The sequence below is a fragment of the Natator depressus genome, chromosome 5 (assembly GCF_965152275.1).
Source record: "Natator depressus isolate rNatDep1 chromosome 5, rNatDep2.hap1, whole genome shotgun sequence".
Lineage (NCBI taxonomy): Eukaryota > Metazoa > Chordata > Testudines > Cheloniidae > Natator > Natator depressus.
The window spans coordinates 108,517,292-108,536,869 of NC_134238.1; the positions used below are offsets into that span (position 1 = coordinate 108,517,292).

A 19,578-nucleotide genomic window follows, 5' to 3' on the forward strand; every position below is an offset into this window, starting at 1 on the left:
TGACTCTTTTGGTCTCCAGGATTGACAAAAAGTTGCATCACCATGCTACATTTTTATAATGAACGTAAAAGGCATTCATTGATTAGGATCACAGTGTCTTACCACTAATACACTGAAGTTTAGATGATGCCTGGCACCTTCTCCTCCTAATTCTGTGTTTGCCCATTCATAGTTTGAAGGGGAAGACTGGTCCTTAAATGTTGAGTCCTACCGTCCAAAACAAATAGTATAGGTAGAACAGTTACTGCTTTTTGGGTACTGTAATTTAATGCAGTTTAATTGATTAATAGGTGATTTAATATTCTTTTAAAAAAGAAAATGTACATTTTCATTCTGTATTGTTTCAGCACCCATGTTCACAAACTTTTTTCAAACTTCAGTTATGGTTTGAAGAGTTGGGTAAAAATTTTGGTTGCTTTTTACTTTATGTAAATGAGATAATTCTTTCCTACCTCTGATATACTGCCACAGACTGATAGCATTTCTTATTGGAGCAATTCATACTCCTGAGAGAATTCTGTGCTACTGTGCAATGCAGAGTTTGCACAGAATTCCATGTTTCCCCTGCAGAATTGGGGCTGCAGAGCTGCTGGCCACCACTAGGGGCACTGGACTCTGCAGAGCCCAGCTTACAGTGAGCTGAGCACCCAGCCCGGCGGGGATAGAGGCTGCACGCTCTGGCTGCCCAGCTTGATCCTCATTCTCCTAGGGACAGGGGAGGGCCCGGGAGACCCAGCTATGGCAAAGGGTGAAAAAGGGCAGGGCTGCACCACACCACATTCCCCGACAGGACAGTAAAGAAGCTCGAGGGAGTAAAGGCTCTGGAGGTACAGATGTCTGGACAAGAGGGTGCCCCATGGCTGGGCTCTTGGGGGAGAGGGGTGCAGGTGTCGGGGCTCTGTTGGTGTCTGCAGCTGGGCTCTGCGGGGAAGGGCCTGCAGGTATCTGGGCTCTGGGGGACCCAGAAAGCCCCCTTCAGTACCCCAACTTGGAACAGGGTTGTCGGATGGGTTTCTTTAGCTCTCTACTCCTGCAGGAATCTTTTTTGCTGTTAACTGTATTGTTGACACACTTGTTGACAGGTATTTTGAAATAAATTACCAAAATAATTGAAACTGGAGTGATTATATTGTGTTATTTTGACAAATAACATATGCAGGATTTTGTAGAGTTTTAAAATATTGTGCACAGAAATTTAATTTTTTTGGTGCATAATTCCTCGAGGAGTAAATGCTTTTAGTTTTAAAAGACAGGCAGGCCTGCGTCCTCAACAAAAAACAAACAAACTAAAAACAATGACCATTGTTCTCCCAAAAATTTCACATTCTTATCCCAGTGTTAGTTTTTTCTGGAAGGTTTGGTAACATGTAGGGAAATAAGTTAACCTAGAGGCTCATTAAAGTAAGGATTCTAAATAGAAGTTACAGGAAGATTGGGGGAGGGTCCCTGCCATAAAGAGGAGTTTTTTCCTTCCCCTAGCCCAGGTGCAAGGAGAAATAGGAATACTATAAACATCTCTGTAAGCTACTTAAATGACTTTTAAATCGACAAGTGTTTACTATTTTACTGCCTTTGCAGGTGAGGCTGAAGAAAGTGCAAGTCCTGAGTCTTTCTGCATTGTGCCAGGGTAGAAAAACACTCTTTTCTGAGTTATGTGCCTCTGACGGTTGCCGGATGCAGTATTTTCTCCTCTTTTCTAGGGAGACCCTCCCTCTCAATATCTTTCCCATTAGTAATCTGCCTTTATAGCTAGCAGGCAGGAATTTTCAGTATAAAGTATTGGACAGTCTCCAGTATTTAGTCTGAGTCTTGTGAGTGTATATCCAGTTCCTGGAGTCATGTGAATACATTAGAATCTCAGCTTTCATTTAAAAAATAAAGTTAAGGTTCTAATGCTCTCAGTTGCAGAGAAGCTTGGAAAAAGTGACACACTTGTGGCGGAGGTAAGGAAATCTCAAACCAAGAAGGTAAATCAAGAAACCCAAAAATATATTTTAAAAAATCTGATGATTTTTAAGCCACCCACATGATTTTTGGTAACCTGATGTATGTTTTTAAAAGGATTGGGATTGGCAATATTGGGTTACTACTTCAGTTCTTGATGAATTTGTAGGTCTGCAAACCAGGATAGCATTAAGATTTCTGCATACTTACTGTCTGCTATTATAAGGTAAATTATGAAATGTAAGTTTAACTTGTATATTTAGGACTGAGTGATTTGTTTGGATGCCCATGCCAACCCGGTATCCATTGGCTACAATGGTTGTAATAAATTACCTGAGAGAGAAAAGAATTAACACTGTTTATTTACCACTGCGCTTTTTTGAAAAAAATTGTTTAGACATACTTGTGTTCTCTCCCCCTTTGCCCCATAGTTCTTCTCTTCATTGTGCTGAAGAGCTTTGTCTTGATTTATAATTAAAGTAGTGCTATTTAGAGTTGAAGACCCACTGACTTATTGATTTTCTTCCCTAAATAATTTAAAAGAAATCACAATTCTATCATTATTATTTAGTGTATTTTTATTTGACTTCATTTTTCTTTGTCTTTTATGTGAGTGTTTGTATGTTGATGCTTTTTTCCTGCTGTAGTTATAAGATGTTTGGTATCTTAAAAAGATTTTGAACTAATTTTAAAAAATACGGTAGTACTTCTGTTTTTCACTGACAAAGTATGCTTGGAAGCCCGAAAATAAATTTATATCTAAATTTGGAAAATATTGGTATCTTATATTCTGCTTCAGCTGGAGAAGGAGCAACTCTGGCATTTAAAATATGTTCTGAAATATCTAGATCTTTGGGAGTGTGATGGGGTGGTACCCACCGCGAGTGTCCCCTGGCTGATTGTGTGTGCCTGCACTTAGTCTGCGGTGACCTCTGTCAGTGGTTTCTCAAGCACGTTTTCAATGACTCAGACCTTTGGCTGAGTCACGCACACTGAGTCTGTATTTGAAACCAACCCTACCCCTTCTGGGGTATGCAGTCCACCAGGGGCCTATCCCAGTACCCCTCCATTGACATCTCTGTGGCCCTCCATGGGCTCAGTCTTTAAATAATCCTGGTCCTGGTATGATGCCATACCCTGCAGGCCTCCCTGCCTCAGTCCCACAGGCCCTTCTTGACTAGTCTTCAAATAGTCCCTTGACTGTGCTACGGCCCTGTACCGCAGGGCTTCCTCCCTGGAGACTCTTCATGCTTTCTGGGTCTTTCTGGCCCCAGCTGTTCTTCTGTCTTCAGTCCCAGCAGCCAGGAGCTCCCTCTTGCTCCCCTGGTCCCTGCCATCAACTGATCTGTCCATGGTCCTGATGCTCCTTCAGCCAGCTCGGAACACAGTCCTCATTCCTCCAGCTCCAGGTGACAACTCACTGTCTCTAGCTCTGCCGTTTCTAGGGCCCTGAGTGGCTACTCCCTGCAGTCTTTCTGATTGGTTGCTTTCCCACAGCCACTCTAGGCCACTTGCAGGAGTTCTCTACTTCCACTTTCTGGGATGGGATGTGGTAGGACTCTGAGGCCTCCAGCAGGGGCCTCTTGCCCTAGTCTGGTGGTTCTCAAACTTTTGTATTAGTGACCCCTTTCACACAGCAATCCTCTGAGTGTGCCCCCCCTTATAAATTAAAAACACATTTTTTATATTTAACACTATTACAAATTCTGGAGGTGAAGTGGGGTTTGGGAGTGGAGGCTGACAGCTTGCAACTGCCCCATAGTAACCTCTGAGGGGTCAGAACCCCTGCCCTAGTCCACCCTATCACAGGAAATAATGTATAATACCAGTGAGGGGGTTGCAAGTAGTTGATGGAAACCAGCATGGGGCTCAATTAATTGTTGTGTAATTTACGTTAAACTCTTGGATGAGATATTCTTGTAGAGAGCACAACAGTTTAAAATGAAAATTGGTCTTGTAACAAGCTGACACCATGTAAAGTGCAGCTATTACATGGCCCTTTATTACTTCTTAAGTATTCTTTTAAATAAAAATTAAAATGATGAAACCCCCCCCCCCCCGCACCCTGCCCCGGTAAATCACATCCTGCTGCCATTGAAATCAATGGAAAATTGTGTAGAGCAGAACCTGGTACAAACCCTATTGAAGTCAGTGGAAAGACTCCAATTGACTTCACTGGGCTTTGGATCAGGCCCTATACACTTATCTTACTGTGGAGCTATGCTTATGGCTCTGTAGTTAAGATTTCAGATAAGTTCCATTGTGAGCCCTATTTCTAGCCTCCTTATAACTTTGGATATGGACACTAATTTGTCCAAAAATTATGAGATTTACTCTGAAGGTTATGGAGAAATTTTTTGCAAAGTTGGAAGAAAATTCTTTGGTTGATGAGTAATAGAACAGTCAAAAGAATACCCTGATTTGAAAACTTGCCCAATACTTATTTGAGTTCCTCTAGTTAAAAAAAGCTTGTTACTACGCTTTCATATTTTCCAGATAGTTAAATCTTGAAAACTAGTATAGAGGCTGCCATTTGAAGGAAATAAGATGTAATTAAGTAAAATCACTAATGATTATTATACATAATGGTAATAGTTATAGCCCTTTGTGTGGGATAGTATATTAGCCTTTAGGATCCCATGTGGAGGTATAGATCTGTTTTGCTGACTCACTCTGGAAATCAGACCACCAGGGGTCAAATTGAAAAAGAAAATATAGTGGCACTCTTCCACGCTCTGCCCACAAAATAAATTGCCCACTTGAGATACTAAAATCAGCTGCTGCTCTCAGAATTGTGCAGATGTTCAAAATATGTTCACATATGCTCTCTGGGTTGTGCTCATCTCAATGGATTTGGCTTTTTGATTGAGCAAAAATGTGGTGGTAATCTCCTAAACCCAACCCACTTGTGGTGCCAAAATGAACTTTCACTCACAGTAGATTGTATAGACTTTCATAATATGATATTTTTTCTTCTTTGTTCTATACTTTGATATGGAGTGAAATAATTAATGGTGTCATTTTAAATTATCATCATAGGCATTTGAGCTAACACCCATTGAAATGAATTGGGCAGTTTATACCTCTCAGAGTTCTTGTTTCAGGCTCTTTGCAAACTCAGGCAGACATAGATTTATAGATTCCAAGGCCAGAAGGGGATTATTATGATCATCTAGTCTGACCTCCTATATAACATATTCCATAGAATTTTCCCAAAATAAGTCTTAGAGCATATCTTTTAGAAAAACACCCAATTTTCATTTAAAAATGGTTAGTGATGGAGAATCCACCCCAACTCTGGGTAAAATGTACCAATGGTTAATTATTCTTGTGGTTAAAAAATGACACCTTATTTCCAGTCTGAATTTGTTTAGCTTCAGCATCTAGCCATTGGATCATGTTATACCTTTTTCTGCTAGATTGAAGAGTCCATTATTAAATATTTGTTCCCCATGTAGACGCTTACAGTCTATAATCAAGTCACCCCTTAATCTTCTCTTTGTCAATCTGAATAGATTGTGGTTTTTGAGTCTATCACTATGAGCATGTTTTCTAATCCTCCAATCATTTTCTTGGCTTTTCTGTGAATCCCCTCCAATTAATCAACATCTCTCTTGTATTGTGGGCACCAGAACTGGACATAGTATTCCAGCAGTGTTTTACCAGTACCAAATTCAGAAGTAAAATAACCTCTCCACTCCTGCTTGAGATTTTCTTATGTATTCCAGGATCATGTTAGCTCTGTTGGCCACAGGTCACACTGAGAGCTCATGTTCAAATGATTACCTGCCACAACAATCCTGAAATCTTTTTTAGAGTCCTTGATTCCCAGGATAGAGTCATCCATCCTTTAAGTATCGCCTACGTTCTTTGTTCCTAGATGTATACATTTATTTTAGCCATATTAAAATGCATATTGTTTGCTTGCTCCTAGTTTACCAAGCAATTCAGATCGCTCTGAATCAGTGACCTGTCTTCTTCCTTATTTACCATTCCCTCAGTATTTGTGTCATCTGCAAACTGTATCCATGATGATTTTATGTTTTCTTCTAGGTCATTGATAGAAATGTTAAATAGCGTAGGGCCAAGAACTGATCGCTGAAGGACTCCACTGGAAATACACCTTCTCAATGACTGTTCTCCATTTACAATTACATTTTAGACATATCAATTAGCCAGGATTTAATTGATTTAATGTATGCCATGTTAATTTTATATCGTTCTAGTTTTTAATCAAAATACTGTGCAGTGCCAAGTCAAATGCTTTACAGAAGTCTAAATATGTTACGTCAACATTAATACCAACCAAACTTGTAATCTCATTTAAAAAAAAAAAAAGATATCAGGTTAGTTTGACAGGATCTATTTTCCATACACCCATGTTGATTTGCATTAATTACATTACCTTCCTTTAATTCTTTATTAACTACTACTATCAGCCACTTCATTATCTTCCCCGTTCAGAATCATTGTAGTCCTGACAGGGTTATAATTACCCAGGTCTTTCCGTTTACCCATTTTAAAAACTGGCACAATATTAGTTTTTTTTCCAGTCTTCAGGAACTTCCCCTGTGCTCTAAGACTTATTTAATATCAGCATTAATGGTATAGCAGTCATCTCAGCCAGCTCTTTAAAAACTTTGGGTGCAAGTTATCTGAACTTGCTGATTTAAAAATGTCTGACTTTTGTAGTTTCTGCTTAAATTCTCCAGAGCTACTAGTAGAATGGAAAGAGTGTTGTCACCATATGATGAGACACTATCATCTGCTTTTTCTCCAAATACACAACAGAAATACTAATTGAACACTTCTGCCTTTTCATTATTATTATTATTATTATTTATTATTATTTTATTATTAACAAATACCATTGTTAGTATTCATACTATATTTAAAAAAACCTCCTTATTTTCCTTAACTCTGCTGGTCATAGATTTCTCCTTGTGTTCCTTTGCTTCCCTTATCAATTTTCTACAATTCCTACCTTCTGAAATGTATTCTTTACTATCAGCTTCCCCTTCCTTCCATTTGTTATGTGTTGTTTTTTCTTCACAGCATCAGTTATACCTTGGAAATGTTATCAAGGTTTTCTTTGCAACTACAACTTACTTTCTTTTAAAGCTGAGATTCTAGAGAGCAAGAAGGTATCTTTAGAGAGGAGCCAATATACTGTACTGCTATGTACCATCCAAATTTGAGCCCTATAGTCAGACAAATTGGGTCTTATTAGAACCAATTCATCAAGAGAAAAGAATACATGGCTCACTAAGGTGAAAAAGTTGGAGGGAAGGACAGGAAGCCCTGTAAATAGAAGCCTTGTAATAAGATTGCTTGTTCTCTTTGGAAATGGAAAAGGAAATGTTTAATTTTCAAAACATCCTGACCAGCTCTACTTTTAAATATTTTAAAAGAGCAGTTACAACACTGTGTACTGTCACATGCCCCACTAATTTGCCCTCTGTTCAAAACTGGGGTATGACATGGAGAAGGGAAATAGATTTTCTTCATCAAGAAGCATGAATGTTGCACTATAGAGGAAGATCTTTGATGATTTGTAAAAGTAGCCACTGCCTTCTAGTTCAGTTCCCTTATGTGAAAGTAGAGTTCTGAGCCAGTTGGGTAGTTTACTCCCCAGGACATTCTGTGCCAAAAAAATTAAAAATTCAGCACCAAAAAATAAAAATTCTGCACACAATATTTTAAAATTTTTGCAAAATTCTGCAAATTTTATTTGTCAAATAAATGTGGAGGCTCCATCATGGCACTGGTGAGCACAGATGACTGGCTGCACAGAGGTGGAAGATCACTGTGCAGCTTCCCCCACAGGACAGATTCAGCGGTGAGACTGCACCGAACCCTGACACAATGCAATGACTGGGCTTGCCCCAGGAGCACCCCAGCTCCTCTCTGTCCAGGCAGGCTCAGCAAGGCAAGATCCAAGTGTGGAGGGGTTACTGTGGGGGGATCCAGATGTGGGTTGAGAAGGTTCTGTGTGGGCAATCTGGGTGTGGGCCGCTCATTGAGGGATTAGGGTATGTGGGATCTGGATGTACAGGAGCTTGTAGGGGGGTTCTGGGTGCAGTGGTAATGGGACTCTGCAGGGAGGTCCAGGTGAAGGTAGTTGGAATTCAGCAGGAGGGGTGTCTGGGTGCAAGGGGGCTAGAGCTCAGCAGGGGGTTCTGGTGTGGGGGGCTCAGTGATAGGGTCCAAATGCTGGGGGAGTGAGGCTCAGTGGGGTGGGGATCCAGGTGCAGCTGTTTGGGGTGTGGATCTGGGTGCGGGTGGCAGGAGGGTCTAGGTATGAGGGGGTCTGGATGCACAGAGGTTGGGCAAATGTGGGAGTAGCTCCCTGTACTGTGATCCCTCCCCCTGCAGCTGAGGAGCGATGGGTGTGGGAAGTATGGGCTGGGGGGAGTTTGCAGAGTTTCCTACAGCTGGGGGAGAAATGTGGGGGTGGATCTGATCCAGCCCTGGTTGCCGTGCAGGGGAAGAAGTCCAGTCCTCCCCAGCCCAGCCAGGACTAGCAGCTGAGCCTGGTGCAGGGTAGGAGCCACCAGCCGGGTCTTCCCCAGTCCTGCTCCCTACCTTACAGTGATTTACCTTTCTGCCAGCTGCACTGGGCACCCGAAACATACTGCTCGGGAGGGTCGCATGACCGCTCTTGTGGCTTCCTTTTGCTTCCTCATCAGAAAGTTATTTTTCTACAGGGAAGCAAAAAAATCTGAGGGAGATATAAATTATGCGCAGTGGCGCAGAATTCCCCCAGGAGTAGTAGTTGCATGGAGATCTTGTTTATCCTGAAAGAGCCCAGCTGGTTCAGTTGTGGCACATCTTAAAGTATAAGTGTGCACTTTTAAAGAGCCTGGCAAAGCATTTCAGGATAATGCTTTCAAGATGTGCAGTAACTAGTACTTCTGTGGAGGATTTTTTTGAGCACAAAATGCAGGAGATACTTAATAATGCTGAGCAAAGTCTTTTACTAAAGATTTGACTTCTGATTTGTTTTCTTACCTCAAAACTTGACAACTAGAAATCTAAGAACTGAATGTATCTTAAAGCAATAGACAGTGCCACAAGATAGATGGCATTTTTAGTCTAAATTAACTGTATGGATTGCCCCTTTTTTGGCCTGGCTTTAGTAACTTCATGAATGTGTTTAATTTTGTCTGTCTTTAAGTTTCAGCACTTTCTCTACTAGGAGCTGAACTCCAGCACTTCTGCTGAATTAAAGGTGACTTGTAAGGGAGTTCAAAACAAAACAAAGCTGATATATGGCCTTTCTTCCTTACGATGGAAAAAGGATTGAAAGGCTCTTGTTGCTTGTTTCTACACTAGAAATATCAGGAATGCGAACTCCCATGCCACGTGGGAGGAAGAATTCCCTGTCAAAATTTGTAAAGCCACCAAATCTTTCAAATTCTTCCATGATACATACAGAACATCATCATCATCTGCAAAGAAGGTGGAGAGCTGAGGCTGTTGCTTATGCAAAATATACTTGTTCTCCTGTTACTTCATCCTTGTGCTGTACTCCCATTTGTTTGCTTCATCTGTCTTTTGCATTTGGTAATATTTCCTAGGTTGTGAGCTCTCTGAGCAAGGGCTTGTCTTTGTTTTTGATTTTGTTTGTACAATGCCTAGCACAATGGGAGACCTAGTTCAGTTGGCAGCCCTACGCACTGCTGTAATACAAATGAACGTGTGGTCTTTTCCTGGATTTAGGCTACGTCTACACTACAAAGCTTTTAGTGAGACGGCTGTGTTGGCACAGCCGTGCTGCTAAAAGTCGTGCAGTGTAGCTGCTGTTTGTCGGCTCTCTTGCCGGCAAAAACTTCTACCCCCAACGAGTGGCCTTCACATTGTTGACAGGAAAGCGCTCCTGCCGACAATGTGCTGTTCACGCTGGCACTTGCTGCGGCAAAACTTTTGTCTTGTGGGGGGGGGGGGGGAGGATTAACACCTCTGAAAGACAAAAGTTTTGTCATTCAATTGCCAGTCCTTCATAGCCTCACTGTAATACCTATAGGTTTCAGTTGTGCATATGTATCCTTCTCACCCTGTAATTGAAGAGGTGAGGGTGTAGAATTTAATGATGATTCCTCTCTCCCAGGTGTTGGTATTAAATAGATGTAAACAAAAGACAAAGCCTTTTAAACAGTCTGCAAATTTCTTCCCATCTTAGTTGCTCAGCTTTTGGTCTCTGGTGATGTCATATTTCTTTTAGTGCTCTAGTCCAGGGGTTCTCAACCTTTTTCTTGCTGAGGCCCCCCTCACATGCTCTAAAAATTCCAGGGCCCAGCTGGGGGAGGGAAGGGACTGGGGTCTCTGGGCCATGGGGGGACCCTTGGGAATAGACATAGTTTTACTTCTATTTGGGGGGGTGGGGAGGGTTGCTGGCTTCAGCCCTGCAACGCTCCCGGCTTTGGGGCCTTGGGGCGTGTGTGCTGGCATCAGCCCCGTGCTACTCCTGGCTTGTGGGGAGGGCCCTGGCTTCAGCCCCACACAGCTCCCAGCTGGGACAGGAGCTGCTGGCTTAAGCCCCATGCCGCTCCCGGCTTCAGCGCTGGGGCTCGGAGCACCGAGTTTCAGACGTGGACTCCGCAGCCCCCCTGAAAGGGCTTGCAAACCCCCAGCTGAGAACTGTTGCTCTAGTCATCCATAGTGTTTATGGTAGACAAGAGCTGAATATCTAATTTTTGGGGATAATAGCACTCTTTTTGAAACACCCCACTCCTGGTTGTCTTCATACACCATAAAGAGGCAAAAATGGCACAACCCCTCCCTCACTTTTATTTTATTTTTTTGCAAGCTTATAATATTGGTTCACCAGTCTCCGTTACATGACTTAAGTGCTTTCCTGCTTCAAGGCTTAAGTCTGCGAGTATTCCCATTCCTGTCAAGCAGGTGCTTCAGTGCTTTTCCTGAATCAGTACCTTGGTGGAATTACTGTGGTTTTTGTGATCTGTCAAATGCAGTTTGGTGGCAGTGATGTAATTCATTTTACAGCAACTACGGTATTTTGGTATTTCCTTGCGCCCCCCCCCCCCCCCCCCCCCCGCTTTGGTATTGCTGAAGCCCAGTGCATTGCGGGAGAGGAAGTAGGGATGTTTTACTAGTAGTTAAGAAAAAGGCCTGGAACCCAGAATGGGCATGTCTTCTGATTTGACCTAAGCCTCTAGCTCCTTGTATGATCTTAGAGCAAGTCATTTTGAATACTTTGAGCATAAGTCATCTCAAATGGAAAACTGCTGTAAGAGGGAAGAAAAAACACATGGCTTAAAGACAGACATTGCATCTAAGCTGTATTTGGTTGAAAATTCCTTACCAGTGCCGTGATCGTTTCTGCTGCTGCTGTTGTTAACCACTGTGAGGGATATTGCAACCCCATACAGTAACTTTTGGGACCATTGTATTAAATTTATGAAGGGTTTATGTATGACTGTCTTCTGCTCCCTCAAGGAGGGTTTCCACAGCTGCTCCATGAACTAAAACCTTGGGGTGGGGGAGTGATTAAGTGGGTTACTAAGACTATAAATAAGGCTACGATTTAGTCACAGAGGCCACAGAAGGCATGGAACCGTGGCTTCAGCAGTGGGGAGTTGCAAGGTCCCTCACAGGCAGTGGGTTAGCTCACAGCTCCTGGCCACCGATCCTCATTTTGTCCTGGATATTTTTAGTAAAAGTCAGGGACAGGTCACAGCTTCAGTGAATTTTTCCTTTTTCCCTGTGACCTGTCCCTGACTTTTACTAAAAATATCCGTGACAAAATCTTAGCCTTAACTATAAACAACTCCAGAGAGGGTACCACCCCTGGAGTAATTTGCACATATTGGTTCATACTGGGTTTTCCAGAGACGAAGAGATAAAGAAAGAACTTTGCATGTGTAAAGGCTGAGTTTACACTCACGGTCTTCGTTTTGATTCCGCAAATGGATGGGACTTTTGGTACTAAAGGGACCCCATCCTTGCTGGAAGGTTGGAAGGGATGTTGGCTTAGCAGAGTTCTCATGTGGACGGTGGTCAGTTTCTGGAATTTTTACTAAGCGTGTAGGAACTTTTGTTGGTTTTCTCTGTAATGTTTTTCTCCTTAAAATATACTATGTTGAGGAAGAGCTGTGTTATAACTTGTGATTGCTGTCAATATGCTGTTCATAACCCTAGGAGAGAAAGCAACTCACAGAGGCAGTCTAGCTTGCTGGAGATATCACAGTGTATGGCAGGGGTCTGTGCAGTCTTAAAATTGTTACTCAGAAGGGAGTGGGACGTAGGTCCCTTCCCAGAGACAGATAGCTGGAGGCCTGAGACTGACTGGGCACTTCTGGAGTAGACCATTGAGGGGGAATATTGATGCAGTTACCCTGAAACTGTGACAACCACCTAATTTAGGATAAAACTGTCTGGTGCACATGAATGAAATCCATAATTCTAAATGTGGAAAACTAATACCTGTATTTTAATAAAATGCAAGAACAGTGCATTTTCAACTTAATTTTAACCTAAAATCTATTCTCAGCTGCAGTTTTAAAATGGGAAGGATGATAACACTCCCTTTCTTGTGGGATGTGGATTTTGTTTTCATTGGCATGATCCTGGATTTAGCCTTTCCTTACCTTAAGGCTTTGATTCTCAGCCTGGGGGTTGCCAAAAGGGGTGAAAGAGTCATGAGCATAGTGTATTTGTCATATTGCTAGTGTGCTAGAACATCCCAAAATGGAAAAGGAGTACTACCATGGAAAAGGTTGAAAACACCACCTTACTGAAGTGAGTTCTAATACTCTTTTACTGATACTTAGAGATCCTCAATCTCACTGCTTCTAATGCAGCTATATTTAAAAATCTTTGTTTCATGAAGGAGGAATTTGTCCTCTGTGTTACTTGTTCTCTGTCATAATGCGCCGCTTCTAGTAAAAGCTATTTTTTGCTGCAAGATCAGAAAGTTCTCAGTATCATTAAAAGTCTCTATCCTTGATATAAGAGACTGAATTCTTCCAGCAGGGGAGCTGAATTTGGGAGTTGAGACTTGCTCCTCTGGTGAAGGAGTGAATTGCATTTCTTTTATACCTAGAACTGAAGGAGGAGTGAGAGCGGTCATTGAAGACTTATTGATTGGCATTTATTTTACTATTTCTGCGCTAATACTTTTAAATTGGTTTTTCTTTGTTGAGTTGGACATCTCTGTTGAAACAAGCAAATAAATACGTCATCCTGAGCAGTGAAGTCACTGGACTTTTCTCTAAAATATAGTTCTTAATAATATAACTTTTGAATATTCATACTAATAGTTCATTATTCTGTAAAAGTTACATGCTAAACATACATATTTTGTATTGTTTATTTCTCTCTGTCTTTTTAAGGCTGATAAAGAATTTGTATGGTCTTTGTGGAAACGCCTCCAGGTGGCAAATCCAGATCTTACACAAGCAGTCAGCTTGGTGGTGGAAAGGTGAGCTTGAAGACTTTGTGTGATTTTTTTTTTTTTTAAATCAAATATGCTAGGTATCTCTTCTGTTTGATGCCACATAGTTTCATGTTTAAAAAAACATTGTAAAAAAGTCTTAAACTTCTGAAATTATCTAGATCCTGTAATTCGTAAGAATGGTATCTTTAAACTTTGTCAAGACTCCCTAAAGCCTGAGAGAGGTTGCTTTTTTAAAAGCAAATCTAAATAAACTTTAAAACTCTGTGTGCTTTCATCCAGACAGCTCCTTATGCACTGAACAATGTTCCTAATCTTATATAAAAGGAGTCTATCCTCACATCCCTCAGATTCATTTGGTGTTATTCCTTTTTATTCCTAATGGTGGCTAGATTGAATGGTAGTCAGTGACAGTTTTTGTATACTATGTACATACATGACATACAGAATTTTAGGTTGCAAAATCAAGCACTCAAAAATTAGGTAATTCTAGAATTAAGGTTACCTGTGCAACTGTAATTCTGTTCCCTGGTACATAAGCATTTTGGTATGGTCTTTAATTAAATGATCACATACTGTTTTTTCCACAGGATCCCTGCATTATTCAGTGGACAGGATGGACAGTGCTAAGTGAAAGAGGCAGCTGTTCAACACTTCTTTCTGTCTCCAAGCCCTGCACTGAATAAATAATATCTTATTTACTGATGGCATTCATCACCATAGTATCCGGTTCTTAAAAATATTAATGAATTTAGCACCATAATATATGATTACCTTACAGATATTAATAAATTTATCTGCACATTATTTCTGTGACCTAGGGAAGTATGGTAGCCCTATTTTGCAGATGGGGAATTGAGCCACACAGATACGTTCTGAGGTCAAAATTAGAAGAAGTGTTCATTAATTGTTGGTGCTCAACTTAAGATAGCTGTGACCTGACTTTCATAGAGGTTCTAATCACCTGAAACTTCGACTGATTTCAGGTAGAGTTGTGAGTGTTCAGCACTTAAGAAAATTTTGCCCTAGTTGTCCCAAGTTGGACAACCAGAAAATAAGGAAAACAGTTAGTGGCCAACTCTAAAAATTTTGCATTAAGTGAGTTGCCCAACATCACGTAGAAGGTCTATGGTACAGCAAGATACAACCCAGTTCTTGTGCACCCCAGTCTGGTGCCTTAACCACAAAACCCCTTTTTGATTGCTGCAGTTCCCTGCCCTAATCACCAGTCATCAACATCTGCTGTGAATATGGCCTGGATTCTACAGTCAACAGCTCACTCACTGTTTTACTGTGTCTCATTTGCCATCCATCCTCTGCACTGAAAGAAGAAATGATTGTGTGGTAAAAATAGTATGTGATCATATAGTTTAAGTCTACAGAATAATGCATACACACAAGGTGACATAAATTGACGTTGCATAGGCAACTTGGCTGCATTAGAACATTCAGAAAATGTAGGAGTAATTCTAGAACAAGTTCTGCTGTGTATGTTCAGATGATGACTTTTTGTGATTTATAACTTGCCCAAATCTGGACATATTTTCATGAGGACAGAAGATATTTCTCTGATCCCGGGTCTATTCCTCTACCAAATGTAAAGTTTTATTCCAAATCCCAGGGGTGCTAGAGCTGTTAAAAAAAACAGTCACTTTTTTTTAACTTTGGCAAAACTGTTTCTTGCTAACTTCATTCTTGGAAATGGCTGAACCACTTTTGCTAAAAACTATTTATGTAAAAATATTAACCTGAGGCAGAGAGCAAACACAGAAAACTGAAAGCTGATTGCATGATGTTTGGTAAAGTTATAAGAAAGTGAAAACAGGGAACTATAATGAGAAGTTTCAGAGTAACAGCCGTGTTAGTCTGTATTCGCAAAAAGAAAAGGAGTACTTGTGGCACCTTAGAGACTAACCAATTTATTTGAGCATGAGCTTTCGTGAGCTACAGCTCACTTCATCGGATGCATACTGTGGAAACTGCAGAAGACATTATATACACAGAGACCATGAAACAATACCTCCTCCCACCCCACTCTCCTGCTGGTAATAGCTTACCTAAAGTGATCACTCTCCTTACAATGTGTACATACACATTGTAAGGAGAGTGATCACTTTAGATAAGCTATTACCAGCAGGAGAGTGGGGTGGGAGGAGGTATGTACACATTGTAAGGAGAGTGATCACTTTAGATAAGCTATTACCAGCAGGAGAGTGGGGTGGGAGGAGGTATTGTTTCATGGTCTCTGTGTATATAATGTCTTCTGCAGTTTCCACAGTATGCATCCGATGAAGTGAGCTGTAGCTCACGAAAGCTTATGCTCAAATAAATTGGTTAGTCTCTAAGGTGCCACAAGTACTCCTTTTCTTATAATGAGAAGTGTTAGGCTGCCTTATCTATAGGTGTTGGGTATGTCCCTCGCCCTATAATTACAAAAGGAGTATGTGTGTATTACATAGAAAAATGCATTAAAAGGAAGTTACTTAGGGCAAAGACAAGCTCACAAAAGTTAGGAAATGCCATTGAGTTGTATAGATTGTAGTCAAACACTGAACTATAGTTCAGACACTTTTATAGTCTCTTTTCCCCCCCTTCCTCCAAATTTTCTTCCTAGGATTTTTTTCACACTTAATTGTTGCCTCATATTTTAAATTTGTTAGTATGCGATTCAGGACAGGGACTGTCATTATGTATTTGTCATCCTAGTTAGCATGATGGAGCCCCAGTCCTAAATGGGGCATTTGACTGTTACTTTAATATAAACTCAATATTTTATTACTATTTATTATTTCAGTTCTCTTGTTACTATCATGAAAAACCTGTGTTATCTTTTTATATATTCTATAGTTGCTAGAAAATAAAAGAGCATGGCAGGTAAGGAAACATTGCATAATATTATTTTATGGTGCGTCTATTGATTTTTCTAGAGTCGAAAATTGAAATGTGTTTTGGAATATTCTTGTTTTGTTTGTTTGTTTTTTGGTCTGTGCAATGTGTATTGTCCATTTTTGGCGGTTGAGCCTCATATTCTGATTTTGTTTCGTACGCAAAAGCGTGGTGACAGTACTGTTCATGCACCTCTCTAATCCTAAGTGCACTCTTTTGCTTCTGTTCCTTAATAGAACAGTTTGATGCAGTAGAACTGCTGTTGTGAATTCAAAGGTATGAATGTCAAAGGTGTGTGTGTGTGTGTGTGTGTGTGTGTGATGTCTTTATGATATGTCTCCCCCATTTTCTTGACCAGAATTTCCAATTGCCTCGGGAGCATTTTTCCCAGATCTTAGCATAACTGCAGATGATCCTGGAGCAGGGTTTGGAAGTTGAGTTACTGCTAGGGATACCCATTCAGTGCAGATATGATTAATAAAACTCATAGCTTTGCACCTGATTATGGAGGTTTTGGTTTTTGATTTATAGAGCGCCTAATAAAGGGAGACTTTTCACTCTTTAAAACATTTTTTTAATCCTTTTTTTGTTTGAGGGGCCAGTCCTCTCTCCAGCAATCGCATATAGCCCTAACTTTACCTATAAATCTCTTTCTTCTTTTTGCTCCTGTAACTGGGTTGTCTAGGCAGTGCCTCTTTGTGGCCTGTCGGAATGACTCACTCCAGTGCAGGTCCCTAATAGTTGGGTGTTGACCTCACAGATCTGGTGTTGTGGTACCGTAGCACTCTGGCTATGGCACACTTGAGCCCTGTCTAGGAAAACTAGTGAACTTCAAAATAAGGATCATCCACGGATTCATTGGTGGGAGTCTGCTCTGGGCTTGTCTCTGTGTGGCTAATCTCTTTTTGATAGTCTTCCTGGGCTTAGTTGCCCAACCACCAAATAACTTGTTTAGGCAGCAAACTTCCACAGTGTCTTGCCTGGAAGCTGGTTTCCCTCGCCGAGCAAGTAGCAGAGCTCTCTCTTCCTTCCTGGTTGTGAGACTCTCAAAGGGGTACCCAGAACTGAGTTATCTTGTTACCCCCCTGCCAGAGTGACAGAGAGACTTGCTTAACTGGGTGTCAGTTTCCTGATGCCACCGGTCAGTTAGCCACCCCAGCAATCTCCTCAGGGCTCTGCTGGCCCTTACTTTGGCTTGCAGGTTAACAATAGGTACACCCTGAACCACACTGTGAAGTATCCCCACTGTAGTATCCACCCACTGTCTGTGGACACTCTCAGATATTACCAGGTTTGCTATCCCCCAGGGGACAGTGTATACACAAGTTTGTTTGATTCAACTGAGAGTCAGCTCTTATATAATATTGTAGCACTGAGATATAGTGAAAAAATCGTAAGTTTATTATCAAAGGTTAAAATTTAACAAATAGTGAGTAAGGATAGGTTTCAGAGTAGCAGCCGTGTTAGTCTGTATCTGCAAAAAGAAAAGGAGGACTTGCAGCACCTTGGAGACTAACAAATTTATTTGAGCATAAGCTTTCTTGAGCTACAGCTCACTTCATCGGATGCATTCAGTGGAAAATACAGTGGGGAGATTTATATACACAGAGAACATGAAACAATGGGTGTTACCATACACACTGCAAGGAGAGTGAGCAGGTAAGGTGAGCTATTACCAGCAGGAGAGCACAGGGGGCGGGGGCGTAGAGGGGGAACCTTTTGTAGTGATAATCAAGGTGGGCCATTTCCAGCAGTTGACAAGAATATTTGAGGAACAGCAGGGGGCGGGGAATAAACATGGGGAAATAGTTTTACTTTGTGTAATGACCCATCCACTCCCAGTCTTCATTCAAGCCTAAGTTAATTGTATCCAGTTTGCAAATTAATTCCAATTCAGCAGTCTCTCCTTGGAGTCTGTTTTTTTTAAGGTTTTTTTTTTTTTGTTGAGGAATTGCCACATTTAGGTCTGTAATCGATCACTCACCTTGATTATCACTACAAAAGGTCCCCACCCCCACAGCTGTCCTGCTGGTAATAGCTCACCTTACCTGATCACTCTCCTTACAGTGTGTATGGTAACACCCATTGTTTCATGTTCTCTGTGTATATAAATCTCCTCACTGTATTTTCCACTGAATGCATCCTATGAAGTGAGCTGTAGCTCACAAAAGCTTATGTTCAAATAAATTTGTTAGTCTCTCTAAGGTGCCACAAGTCCTCCTTTTCTTTTTTGAGTAAGGATAGCAAGTGGAAGTAGAATTGGTTACATATAAAAGAAAATCATAAAATGCAAACCTGGGTCTGTATTTATCAATGGTTACCTTTCCTGTTTAATAATGTAGATTTTCCCCTAAGGAGTCAGTCTTGTGCAGAGCTAGCTGCTTTTTAGTCAAACCAGGGTCCAAGCGTTCAGAAATACCCATGCTCTTCAAGGGGTATTCTCAGTGAATGGATAACAAAATGCATCCTTGCATTCTATTTATAGTCTTCAAAGTTCATTTTTCCCCCCAGGCACAGGGCAACCCCTGTGGTTTAGTCTCCAGTGTCCTCCCATCCCCCTGTTTGTTCCGGTTTGGACTTGCTGTTCTAAAAGAGTAAATCCTTTCCAATGGCCCTCTATGTCACACTGGGCAGTCTGAACTGGACTGGCTCTTCTCCTTTTAATTCCCCTCTACATGCCTGACATTAGCTGCAGATGTGGGGGCGGGGGGGAGACAGGGTAAGTTGAGTCCATAGGCTCCTTAACCCCCTCATTGCCAGTGTGAGGCCCCCGTGCCGCATCACAGGCCTCCTCCCACCCCCGCCCCACAATTCCAAATCAACTTTCTCATCATATACAGCTCTAGTCTTGCAACAGCTTCTGACTTCTTGTGGCCCAGAAGTAGATAAACAAACAATAGAAGCACTAAGTTAATCGGCAACATCTGAGAATCCTACACTGCAGAGAAATGGGTATAAGGCAACAGGTCCCACATGAGAATTATTATATTAACATGTCCTCTTTTGTTTGAAATGCTAAAAGCATCAGTGAGCAGTATTAAATCTGACAATCAGAAAATCTTGATTCAGGGTTGAGATGTGTTCAACCTTTTTATTCTTTCTCCTTGGGGCTATACAACATGGATAGCACAAGTGTTTTCATACCTTCATTTTTCAATTTATTTATGCCAACTACTAACTTTCAGTGCTCATTAAGGTACTAGTTTTCATCACAGTTTAGCTAAGGTCACAGGACAGCTACTTATTTCCTTTCCTGGAACACATCATAAGAACGGTCAGGAAAGAATCTCTCTCGTACCCAAGATGTGATGAGCTTGCCAGTACCATACAGT

The 19,578-nt window shown here is 41.2% G+C and overlaps 1 protein-coding gene across 2 annotated transcripts in view; it reads left to right on the plus strand.

Moving 5' to 3' along the window:
* The window catches only part of CNTLN (centlein), a 276,250-nt gene that overhangs the window by 13,560 nt on the left and 243,112 nt on the right, over positions 1 to 19,578 (plus strand). For both annotated transcript variants that reach the window (XM_074953434.1, XM_074953436.1), the window contains exon 2: positions 13,299 to 13,387. In XM_074953434.1, coding sequence (XP_074809535.1) covers positions 13,299 to 13,387 — 89 coding nt within the window. The remainder of the gene's footprint in view (positions 1 to 13,298; positions 13,388 to 19,578) is intronic.